General features: G+C 42.0%; 1 protein-coding gene across 1 annotated transcript in view; it reads left to right on the plus strand.

Moving 5' to 3' along the window:
- The window catches only part of atf6 (activating transcription factor 6), a 30,049-nt gene that overhangs the window by 13,038 nt on the left and 3,985 nt on the right, over positions 1-13,026 (plus strand). The window contains exons 10-15 of the mRNA XM_031863984.1: positions 63-212; positions 2,130-2,225; positions 2,350-2,452; positions 3,189-3,253; positions 4,830-4,941; positions 7,279-7,363. Coding sequence (XP_031719844.1) covers positions 63-212; positions 2,130-2,225; positions 2,350-2,452; positions 3,189-3,253; positions 4,830-4,941; positions 7,279-7,363 — 611 coding nt within the window. The remainder of the gene's footprint in view (positions 1-62; positions 213-2,129; positions 2,226-2,349; positions 2,453-3,188; positions 3,254-4,829; positions 4,942-7,278; positions 7,364-13,026) is intronic.

Raw genomic sequence — 13,026 nt, forward strand, 5'->3', positions numbered from 1 at the left:
ACTGTACTGATTTGGCCTCACCTGTTTCTTTTCCTCACCTCGCCTGTCCTCCGTTTCTTCAGTCTGTTTCAGGGTGGCCCGGCCTCCAAGTTCGGAGTGATCTCCACGCAGCAAGGCGGCAGACACCTGTTGGGTTTCTCTTCCGAGGCAGAAACTGAGGTTGTGATGGGCCCCGATCCCCTCGACAGTGGCCCCTCTGAGATGGCCGACAGGTAATGAGCTCAACACCTTTCACAACACAACGCCATGTCAGCAGACCCGGATGCACCTGTGCCTGGGCCCAGTCTGAATCGGTACAGCTCATTACGGCACGTGTAAACACGCGCGCCAGCCGATTACCAACTCTGTCCAGACGTCTGCTTTTCAAAAGCCTCCAGGCCCCTGGCTAGTTAGCCAGCAGTTGTGCTTTGAGTAACAAGGTGGAAAATTGGGGTCCGGCCTTGTTTGACATCCAGCTTTATATTGCCAGTAAGAGTTTATTTTTCTAAAGGGTTATATATTTGTCTTTATTTTTTTAAATGCTATTGAGGCCCAGCAGTCTCATTTGTAAATTGCATAAATAACACTCTTGTTTGGGGCATTACCTGCACCCCCATGTCCTGAAATGTTTTGCGAGGTGATCAGAGCGCCTAATGTGTGCATGGCATCGCCAGCCTGGGTTTTGTCAGATCTCTGCATCGGGTATGTTACATGTTAATGCGAACCATTCAGCTGTAGTGTCAGGTTTCCCGGCAGCATTACACCAGCGCGGGCAGGAAGGAACACATTAGCCTTTACAAAAGGGTTGACGGCACCAAACGCACTGGGGAGGATGACGACGGGGGAGACATGCAACCTAATCTCGGGGTCCCATTGAACAGGAAAATGTGTGTGCGGGAAGGTTAATACAAGGCCCTCAGTTAGAGTTATGATCAAGTCTCTGTGGGCTGACATGTTGTCTCGCCGAACCATTTCCAGAGCGTTTGGAACCGGGAACGCGGGGCCTAGTCGACGTGTTGGCTCAGATCAATGGGGCCTGGGGGAGGTATTCCGTCGGTGGCAGTAGTTTTGGTAACAAGCCCCCTGCAGGTGGGCCCTGACTATGGACAGTCTACATCATCACCTCCAGCAACATAATCATTCATTCGCAGAGATATAACGGTTGTAATTAACGTCACAGTAACGTCTGTGGAGGAAGGCCAAGTCATGGAATGCAGTTTATTTCTAATCCCTAATGTATTTAAACCCACTGTAATAACCCAGATTGTTGGGCTGTCCATAATCAGACTTGGTGTGACCTGCAGGCCGGTGGTGCTCAGTTGTCTGTAACATGTTTCTGATCATTCTCTTAACAGCACGTATCGTTTCAGAATCTGCACTTCCCCTCTCAGCATTTTTGTTCCATACAATTGGCGACTGAAGCTCTGCCACCTCTGCACATGAAGAATCTGAATCATTCATTCATTCATTAAACCGCTTTAATAAGCGGTCCAAACCGCTTATCCTGTTCAGGGTCGCGGGGCGCTGGAGCCGATCCCAGCTGACATTGGGCGAAGGCAGGGTCCACCCTGGACAGGTCGCCAGTTCATCGCAGGGCACATGTAGAGACAGACAAACATTCACGCTCACATTCACACCTACGGGCAATTTCGAGTCTCCAAATAACCTGAGCTGCATGTCTTTGGACTGTGGGAGGAAGCCGGAGAACCCGGAGAGAACCCACGCTGCAACGGGGAGAACATGCAAACTCCACACAGAAGGACCACCCGGGATCGGGGATCGAACCCGGGCCCCTCTTGCTGTGAGGTGATAGTGCTAGCCACTACACCACCGTGAATCTGAATCAATGATTGTCATTAGTAACCAATGAAATGCAAAAGGAATATAATTGTCCCCACATTGAAGCCAAGCTGGTTTATTTTTTATGGTACAGTTTCACTTCCTGTTACTCGATCCACTCTGGGTGCTTCACCTCCGTCAGAGGGCAAGCGGCCATGTTGGCTCTCAGTTTGCATTCAAAGCATATTCTCAACATGTGGAAAATATTTTCGTACAGATTCTTGTTTGGAATGTTACACTGATGTGAGAGCATATGAAAGGTCTTTGTTGTCACTCTTCTCTTTGTTTAACGCTCTCTCTCTGCGTTACAGCTTTGAGGATAAAGCACTGATGGTGTTGAAGGATCCCATCTTCCTCAGACCACCTCCCCCCTGCCAGCCTCCTGTTAACCGGACAAAGTGCTTAGAGTAAGTTAGGAACTCTTTAATGCATGGCCTACTTTTGTCCTTTTTTACGCAAGACCACAAAAATGCTCAAATTTGACCTAAAATGTAAAAAAAACCAAATAGTTTAATCCACTTTGATTGGCAGGTTGGCCCATGAGTTGAGGGGTTGGATCCACCGTCATGAAGTACACCAGACCAAATCCCGGCGCATGAGTAACGGCAATCACAAACCCACCAGGACCATTCTGGTAAGTCGTGTTTTGGAAAACAAGAAAACACATCTAATGGGCCATGCATGGTGTTCAGTGTTTGCAATAAAGCTTACCAACTAAACTCTACTTGTAATTTAGGCCATAAAAAGTTTTCTTTTTTTTTTGGCAAACCAACACATTTCTTTCACCACTGTTTTACCTCACCTCCCCTTTTTTTTCCCGCCTCTCATTTCTCTTTATTGGGCTGAGTTCAATCCGGCAGCCCTGAGAAAGTAAACACAACACTTATAGCCGAGCTGTGGGATTAGTGCCCCCTGCTTTTTTTCCATCATTGTTTTTCAAAATATGTCACAGTAGGTCTAATCCATTAGGAGCTGCCTAGCTCGCATATACCCATTCTTCATTTTACTTTAAATAGAAATGTAGACGTGTTTATTTCTCATCTGCATTGAGCTGTTCTAGCCCGACAGACCGTCGTGCTGTAAGTCTTCACAGCATTTCAACCTATTTATATTAATAAAATAAAACTCTTTCATTGTATATTTGTTAATTTGAATAATTTTACATGCAAGTTTAAATCTTAAAATACCTAAACTATAAGTGATTTATCAGACACACAGTGGGACTGGAATGTGTGTGCTGATCTCTAGATGTTTTGAAATGATGGTCAGTTGTGACAGTCTGTATTAAGTTTATGCTACTCTATCTAAAGGTGAGTTGATATGAATATGAAGAGATTGTAGCTCACTCTATGCATTTTCTTTCCTAACAGAAAGCAGAGAATAAGGAGGGTGCCCAGATTGCGACGGTCCAATACACAGAAACTACTGAGGAAAAGTGAGTAAAGGCCTGTTCGATTTTGCATTAAGTATTTTGGGGGCAGAATATACTGTAGATATACAGTAACTACTGCTTGTGTGGTGAACCAACACTGTGGTAAAGTAAAACAGTTTAGAGCTGCAGACTGTATTGTTTATTGTCAGCGGGATACTCATAAACAGATTGTGTAAAGCAACAGTAGACATAACAAACTGGTATTTTTCATTCAGTTGTATTTCAGCAAAGTGGCTCTTTCAATGGAACTGTAATGAGAAATATCATCTCTGCCGCTATTTCCACATTTCTGGTATTTGTGTGCTTTTCAGTTTTTATAATCTGTCTGATTTATGATCCAGTGATTTGGAAGCATGACCCCCTGAACGGCGTCAGAGGTTTTGTGGTCAGCAAGAACATTTTTGTCCATCGTTCTCCCCCCTCAGCTCCTGGCTCCCTGTAACACAACAAGAACAGAATTAGCAAAATACTCAAATTCAGTGTATTCGTGTAATTAATCTTAACGTTACCGGAATTCAAGTGATATTTCAGGTTCACAACCTGTCTATCTGAGCTCACGTTGGTCCTGTCGAGATCCCTGTCCAGGGTGAACCCTGCCTTCGGCTCCGCCGCCCACGCAATCCAGAATAGGATAAGAGGTTACAGATGATGGATGAAAAAATACTACTAGAAGCAGTCGACTAGTGGAGCAACGGATCATATAAGTCACGGTCCAGATCAGCACGAAAGAAACAAGGGAGCAAATATAACTCTTAGATGTATGATCACATTGTTTTGCCACCAATACTAATTTTTGATAATTAATGATCCATATTAACAGTTACTGGTCTCTTTGTTGTTTTACAGCAGCTGGTCTACAAGGATATTGTTTTTTGTCACCGTCCCAAAAATCATGTCAATGCTCTAAAGTCAATAAACCATCAAAAATACTAAATGTCATACTTTTACTTTGTTATAGTAATTTATAGTGTTTCTTTCTTCATAAAAACAATTCAAATGATAAAGAAATAAAAGATTGTATTTGTATTGACTAAAACAAATCAGTAGTTTTAATGATGTATAATAATATGCTTAGAGTTCATGTTAGGAAGTTAAACAGCTGATATGTAAAACAAGGAAAAGCATTCTCATATTTGAGAACCTTGAACTAAATCATCTTTGGCATTTTTTCTTGAAGAATTACATAAACAATTAATCAATTATCTAAATAGTTGCAGATTGATTTCATTTTGATTGACCGGTTAATGGACTTATAGTTGCAGCTCTTGATATCTGACTGTGTGCTCCACTGGTATACGTTGGATTATTTGTTGATTGAATGATCTTGTTCTTACACCAAGGAAGAAAGTGTCTGAATTGGGGTTAAACGGATAGAAAAATCAGATCATATTTGATATTAGAGTTTTGATAGAAATCTGATATCAAAACAGTTAAAGAATTTCATCTGCACCCAACTTGCCAAATATAATCCATGTCTCTGGCACAGAACATTGATTGGTATACGTGTCAGTCTTTTCTTCCTCGTTTCTGAATATTTTACCAGTGTTGCTCATATTTTTCTGTTGCTCTTCATCAACAGGAATCCAGGCAGTGAGCTGCAGGTATACTACGCACCTCATCACACCTACAGTGACTTCTTTGATGAGCTCAATCGTCGTGGTGACACTTTCTATGTAGTGTCTTTCCGCAGGGTGAGTTTCAACATGTTTGGTCAGTTACACTGATTCCAGACGAGAAACGGGAGTTGGCTCCACTCAGAGTCTGACACAGTGATTAAAATAAAACTAGAAGGACGTTTTCAAAGATCAACAACAATCAACCGTTGAACTTTTCAAATATCCCAAACTGGCCATGAAAAGCAAGAAATTAATTATAGACGGAGTAACTTATGAATCATAAATGATATGCAAAAGGTCCGTTCCTCAACAGGGAGGTTTGATTTGAGAGAAAAGTGGAGGGTGGGGGAGGGGATGAAATACACACGCCCAAGGGTGTAACTACGCCTTTCCAGTCCAGTTTCCTCGGTCCTTTTACAATCATCAAGACCATGTTGTAGATTTTTAGGCATGGCCATATGTCACTGTTAATCTTCTTGGTCTTTATTCATTTGACCATTTTTCCACATTTGAGACTCTGAACCTGTTTTTAATCACATTCAAGTTATTTGATTTGTTTGGGTTTGTTTGTTTCTTTTAAAAAATATATTTATATTAAGTGCCAAACAAATCCTTTTGTTTTCAAGAAAAAATAAAACAAATTTGCTGAAGGGGAAATCTTTTTCCTTTTAGTTCTATCCATTATAGTTTGTGTTTCATTATTATGGAACGCTTCATCTGAACTTTGCCAAAGAAGACACATTTATTTACAAATTTGTCCAAAAAGTAACATTAAAAAAAATTAAATCAAGTGTTTCTTAACAAAAACATATTTGGTCACTACTCCAAAGAGCTCATATCACACTAAACACCTCTGGGTGATGTTAAGCCCTTAAATCCTCAGGATTACTCAGTGGGGCGGGACTTGTGAAGCATGTGGTCAAAGATCAAGACCCGCTTGTCACCGAGTAAGTCACATAGGTTTGGCTCTCAGTTGGCATGGTGACAGCAGGGACAATGGTAACAATGGTGTAACCGCGTTGAGGGCCTCCACAGGTCAAGAGGCTGTCGGTCAGTTTCTAGCAGCTCCGTGTTGCACGAGCAGTGTTATAGAGGGTGTTATGGTTTAGCAAGTTCAACATTACAGCTATAAACCTCTCAGATACTTTCACTTTGAATCAACATTTCAACATTTCATTCACCATCATAGTATCAATCATTAAACTGATTAAATTACTTGAGTCATAGCTTTTGAATCTGGCAGTGGACCTACAGACACACCGCCGTGTGTGTGTGTGTGTGTGTGTGTGTGAGAGTCACATGTGTGTTCGCACATTAGCATTCCTCTCTCTCCCACAACTCCTTCTGGGAGGATGTGCTCAGATTAAAAGCTTTCCCGCTCATTGTCTTATGAATTGCACGAAAGCTATTTTTAATAGCTTTGGAAATGGAGGAACTTTGCTGGTTAGTGCCATTTTGATCCCAGACTTCTAGTCGATTAATAAGTGCAATAAGTGCTCCAATAGCCTAGAGCAGGGTACTTCAACGTTTTTCAGGCCAAGGACCCCCAAACTGATAGAGAGATGGAGCAGGGACCCCCGACTATATATATTGTATAAAATTGTGTTTTATATTAAATGGGCCTAGTACCGTGTATACCTCTTTATTGTGCATTCAATACTAAGCTATTCAAATAATACACAGGTTCATATATTCATGTTTTTATTTTAAACATGTGCAAGGTACAGTGAGCAGGGGGGCCGTGCCACTGCCATTTATAAACACACCTTGTCAGCTGATACTAATGCCAATATCAACATTGTCTTTCAATTGCATGATAATCATACAAGCTATTCAAATTGACGTTTTTATTTTAAACATAAATGTAGAAATGAAAAATGAGTGATGGCCTATTAGTGCCACTGCCATGCATAAAGATACCTGTTATCTTGCATACAATACTGAACTATTAAAATAATAGACAGATTCATGTTTAGAGAAAAAAAAAATTAAGTTTTTTTTTTCTTTTTTTAATTGTCTAATCAACCAAAAATTCCGCGGACCCCCTGCAGTACCTCCGCGGACCCCCTAGGGGCCGCGGACCCCCTGTTGAAGACCTCTGGCCTAGAGTAACAGTAGACTGATTTAAACTATTTAGATGATGGGGCCAGGTATTTAAAAAAAGTGCTCAATTTGAAGAATTCTGTGACTAGAAAGGCCCTCATGGAAATTGTTGCCTTATGCGAGGACCCTTAGACCTCCCACATGTCCATTGCATCATTGATAACCTCAAGATGTTAATGCAAGTCCTCCAGAAGATCTTCTCCTCAAACTCCGAATCAACAACTGGCGAATGCATGCAACCGACCGTTTTTACTCGCTTTCAAATGAGTTGTATTTTCCTCTTGGTGACCTTCTCCTCTTTGTTCTCAGGATCATCTTCTACTTCCTGCCACCAGCCACAACAAAGGAAGTCGACCCAAGATGTCTGTGGTGTTGCCAGCCATGAACATAAACGGTAGGCACTGCAGCACAGACACAACAGCTGGGGAGGTTTGGTCACTCCACACAATGTAACAGATGAAGGGCGAGCTGGGAGTAGATTCAGAAACACGTCTCCCTACAAGAATGCATTACTTGTGCTGTACGACACTTGACACTCCTATTACCAAAGTAGAGCACTTTTGCTTTTTAAGCCTATTAAGTTGATTCTTATCCCCTTTTTCATCTGTGCTGGTATTTAGTTTTTTTCAAAAATCTGCCTTCTTGGATGTAGAGTGTGTGTTGTCAGTTTAACTTCAATCAAAGTTTTTTTTTTTAAAGATTTTGTTTGCCAAAAAGTTTCTTTGACTCACAGCCCTTTTCGTCCTCTACCTCCTTGTGAGCCCTTTATGGTTTCTGTTATGTCTTCAGCCTCTGATTATGCTTTCTGTTGCATTTAGCAATGCTGTCAAGCCTGTACAGCCACTGACACGAACCACAGACAGACACAAACATAAAAAAATAGCCTCTTTATTTCAGCTCAGCCATTTGCTTTTCATTCTGGCTTTGATTTTTTTCTTTTGTTTGTGTGATGAAAATAATGAAGATGTGACTTGAGAATTTCGTTAGATTTACCAAAGTTATATTACAAATATTTTTAAAATGTCTTTATGCTGGCACCTAATGCGACCACATATTTGTTATCACTAAATACAGTGCTTGAACTATTTGCTTTATGTCCATCACCTACACAACTGTATTTACAGTTGTATTGACAAGTTTGTACAAAGCACTTGAAAAAAACAGTCAAGTCATTATAATCCAGACCTGTGGTTCCAGTCCAAAGTGTGCCATCTACAGGAAAAGAAACAAGGGATGCATTATCTGACTCTTCCAGTCCCGATACCCAGACCTGGGCTTTGGGTGTCGGCAGATACCGAGTACCGATCCGATTCCAGTGTTTAATTAATAAGCTGTATGCATTACTATGTGGAAATGACTTGGATCATTCTTTTATGCGTAAGGCAACATCAGGCTTTAAACATTTCTTTATTAACTTTGTAAAACAAGATGCAACAAACAAATACATAGATATAAATTTACTGAATTGTTATTATTAAGATGATAAATTGTACACCAGCAACTTGGTAAAAAATCTTTTAAAAAATAGAATTACAACACAAGTGTGGACCTTTTTAAATGCTCAACAAATTGGCCTTAACAGGAATTATAATTCCAGTGTATAATGTATATAAACATAGAATTGAATTGAATAGATCGGCCCCATTGTCACCGATATCAGATCCAGCTATTTGAGTCAGCATCGGCCCGATATCGGTATTGGTGCATCCCTAGTTGCAACTGCTCTCTATGCGTGTGTTTGAGGTTGCTGGTTGATGCAGGTAAGAGATAGAGTTCACACTGTCGTTATGTTTCTTCTTTGCTAAATGTGAGTTTGTGAGCGTGTTACATGACAGGTAGGAGTAGTTTAGCTAATAAATTATTATTCTGGACAATTTTGGTCCTGGTGGAAATGTAAACACTTTGGTTTGATCGTGCCACGCACAACATTCACTGTCGCACATGATGGCTGCATGCTAGTGATGAACAATCAAATGCAGGTCCTCTTCAGGTTATAGAGCAGGGACAACGCTCATCTAGACTGCTTGAATATTCCTCTCAAAGAGAACAGTTGCTGTCCACATCTTGTCATAGTGGGTGGCAATCAGAGCGCTCTTGGTTGCGGTTTGGGGGGGGGGAGGTGGTTTCCACCAGCTCATCTGAGATGCAATCACCCGTTTATTTGACCGCCTGCCCTGAGAAACAAAACCTTTTGTAAACATTTTAACAATGGTATACTTGAGGTACGCCTCACTATCTGAACAGTCAAATCGACTTGGACTTGGATTGTTGCATTTGTTGCCAAATTGTTATTGTTTTTTTTCTGAATCACTAAAGTATACAGATGTTCTTGATTTCCATGAGCTCATCGTAGCTTTTCTCCATGGTCTTCAGATCTGCCGGATTATCAATACAGTATGTCAAAAGTCCGGTCATCAGAGATTTCAGTGGAAAGAAGTCTTCTTTGTCCAAATGCTGCAGTTAATTATCAGGTGGCTTGATTCTCACCAAGCCTGCGGGACTGAAAGGAAAGCTGCTCAAGAGGGATCGTGTTTGTGTTGGGTGTGAACAATTAGGACGACAGCCTGTTGTTGTTGGGTGCTTGCCTGGCATTTTCTTATCAGAAATCCTCTTGTTCCTCTGATATCTCCTCGTCTCGTCTGTGGCAAAGCACCAGCACCAGATTTGATTAGTCAACCAGCTCTGAGAGGAGTGAGTCAGTGGAATATGAGCCTCTTACTCAGCAGGGAAGACATGGCCGATGGGGAAATAGCTTCTTTTCTTTTTTTTTTCTGGGAGGGGGGCCGCTAGAGATGACGATTGATGAAGGTAAACATTGTTCTTGGTTGGTCTTGTCGAGGAGGAATGTTACGGTTCGTGCCAGTCAGATGGCCCATTGAAACAGCAGTAAATAGTGAAATCCAAGACGTCCTTTTCAGCTAATTGTTGAAATGGCCAAACAAAGGTGGCTTTCAGGGAGAGATATCGAAAAGTCTGGAAATATTCTTGGTAGCTCAAGGAAAGGGCCTTCAATTTGCATGTTCTGTCGTGGAGGGCTACAGTTGGGCGGAAATGCAAAACATCGTGTACCAAAAGTCTTTTCCAGCTTGTTTCAGGCGTTTGGCGTGTTTGCATCTAATGCGCTGGCTAGATCATGTGGTATCTTTTAGAGAGAGAGGACTAACAGCAGTTTTATTTTAGCACAGATGCACGTACAGTAGATTCACTTTCAGGCGCCACAACTGCTCCTCCTGCTAGTTCCTTGATGACCTGACAGAAAGCATGCGTGGACTTCAGTTGAAGTGCGAGCCAACAGATGGCTGCCACAGACATGGTGGTGATTCTCAACACCCTCCTTCATACATTAAAAAAAGCCCCATGTGTCACACGGATGACAGCCTTCAAGTCGCATTTCATATTTATGTTGCCTTTGAAACTTTGAAGTGATTAAGTGCAAATGTACACATTTAGCTGGGCGACACCCTTAGCAAAGCACAAACACTGTCCTCTCTCTGGAGCGTGATTGCTCCACAGTGGAGGATAATTCTTTCCAGCTCCCTGTTGCTGCTCTCCTTTAGGAATGCCTTCCTTCTCCAGTCACTAAATGGGTTTCATCTGGAGGAGGTGGATAGACTCCGCTAATCTGGAGGCAGCGTTTGTTCTGTCGTGGTCAATAAGTGAATGTTGAATATGGAGACTTTGATGTATGCCGTCGCGCGTTCCTGTCCACGGTTCAGGGTCTTTGTTAGAGTTACTTGACCGCCTTGGTTCTGTCTGAAAAAACATATCTGGCTGAGCAGTGGCTCCACATAAGGACCGACGGGTTTGTTTATTTAACCATCCCCCGAATTTGAAAGTAGCTCAATTAAGTGGAAGCGACATGTTTGGAGGAGAGGAATGTTTTGGAGGTGACATCATTTACAGGTGGATCGACCGTAGGAGACGCACGGCAGTCTGTTTTTCTTCTTCCCTGAGATTGTACATGTGCACTGTAGCTAACAGGCAGCCTTCACTGGGGGGGGTTCAAGGATAGAGCTCCGCACCACTGAAGAAGATGGGGGTCACATTTTCCTACTCTGATCTAAACAAACACCCAGTGCTCTGAAAAGGAGTGCACTCTTAGCAACCCAAATGTTTAACCCTTGCCACCCTCGCAAAATGAACTCAGCGACTTAATTCTCGATACGTAAAGCTAGTTATTAGCCATGCTCACATGCATGCTACGTGAGATTAATTATCTAATGGTAAAACATTGCTTTGTTGTTCTACATTGGCTTGTTCAACTATTGTAGAATCATTCATCAAATAGAAGATGAACATATTGGCAGAATTTCCCAACTCAAAATAGCTTAACAAATTGTCTGGATTAGTGAACGTCTAAGTAGGCTAATAACCATCCGATTAGACCCGCATTTATTTTTATTGGCCTTGTCATTTTGTGATTAAATTATGCTTCCTTTCTATTAAATGCTTCCTTTCTGACATTAAGAAAAGCTTCCCTCATGAACATGTCCTCAGTGTGTGTGCCAGTCTGGCAGCCACCACTGTTCTCCCTCCTCCCCCCCCCCCCCCGGAGATGCACTCTCAGGTTTCCTCAGATGCGTCGTTGCCAGACAGCAGGGTTTTATCAGCGCACACCAGCTCACTGTGTCGCTGAAACTTACTGGAACATCTCCAGATGGCACCAGTAAACGGGGGTGGGGGTGTAAGGAGACCACGCGGAGCAGGACGGTACATTTGGCTGCTTCTTCAGAGAGCTGCTGTTTGAAGCTGTGCCGCGTGTTTGTGTGTTTCTCGTTTCACCGTTCAGGCTTCTCGAGCAGGCAGCTGAATAGAATTTAGAGACTTTGGTAATTTGATGAAAGGTGGATATAAACAGTGTGGAGGATTAAATGGGGATCCTCAATTTTGGATAATGATGCTTAGATTATGGTCCACAAATTACATTGTAATTATTTTTTTAATTATTGGGCACTTATAAAGAAATGATGGGGTGCAGTAATCTCGCTAAGGGGTAACAGAACTTAGACACATCATCACACATAACGTGTCAGCAAAAAGTTGCCTGTGTACACTTGAGCAGACTCGGAGCAACATCAACATTCCTTTGAATTCCAATATTCACTTGGATTTACATTTATTATTATCATTATTTTTTACATCCATCAGAATTTGCAGGATTTCCATTATATTCGTCATCCTCAGGTGTTGTACATTTGGATTATGAGACACTTTTCCACTTTGTGCATCTGTTGGAGTTTATTATTGGATTTGAATGAGCTAAGTGATGGTAATGTCAAAGCAGTTTAGTGTAAACTGAACTGTGCAGCAATGAAAGGACCTTGAACCATTCGGGGGTGGGGGGAAATCAATTGTGATCTCATGAAGCTATATGGAGATACGCAGAGAATAACTTTTCTAGCTCTGCTTCAGGGGCATAATTTAAGATAGACATTGCGTCACAAAATCCTAACCCAGAGGATGGTTTCCAGGGATGTCTGTTGAAACACTGAAGCCATTTGAAGAGTTCCAGTTTCACCGCAGGTGCAAAAGCGGAAGCTCGGCAGCAGATGAAGTCATTCTCTGCATTACGTCCACGAACCATTTAACGATATGAACATCCGTGGAGTCTTCTGGCTGCAGAAGGGGCTATTGTATTGTCACCGTACCATCTGATAAACTCTCTAAAGTACACATCCGTGGAAATCCTGCCGAGAGGCAGAAGAAGCTGATGTCTTGCACAGGTGTCTGGAAAACGACTGCCGATTTTAAACAACTTGCAGCGCTCTCAGGAATTTTAAAGACGCCTACAGCTCCATTTGTGAGTCGTATAAGAGTGCACTAAGACTGACTGAGGTGTGTTTGTCTTGTGTGCTCCATATGGGGAATGTTGCTATCGTCTTGTCTCTCTCGCTAACATACAAAAGGAAGCCACACGTTTTTGAGTTGTCCGTTAATGTATTCCCACAAAGGACCCTTCCGCATGTTGGTAATAATAAAAAAAAATAGAAAAATAATTTTATATGCCCTTCCCCCAAGGTTTAGGAGACCACAAAGTATGAACCAAAACCGTTGCCT

The sequence above is a fragment of the Anarrhichthys ocellatus genome, unplaced genomic scaffold (assembly GCF_004355925.1).
Source record: "Anarrhichthys ocellatus isolate YVR2014 unplaced genomic scaffold, GSC_Weel_1.0 scaffold30, whole genome shotgun sequence".
NCBI classification, from domain to species: domain Eukaryota; kingdom Metazoa; phylum Chordata; class Actinopteri; order Perciformes; family Anarhichadidae; genus Anarrhichthys; species Anarrhichthys ocellatus.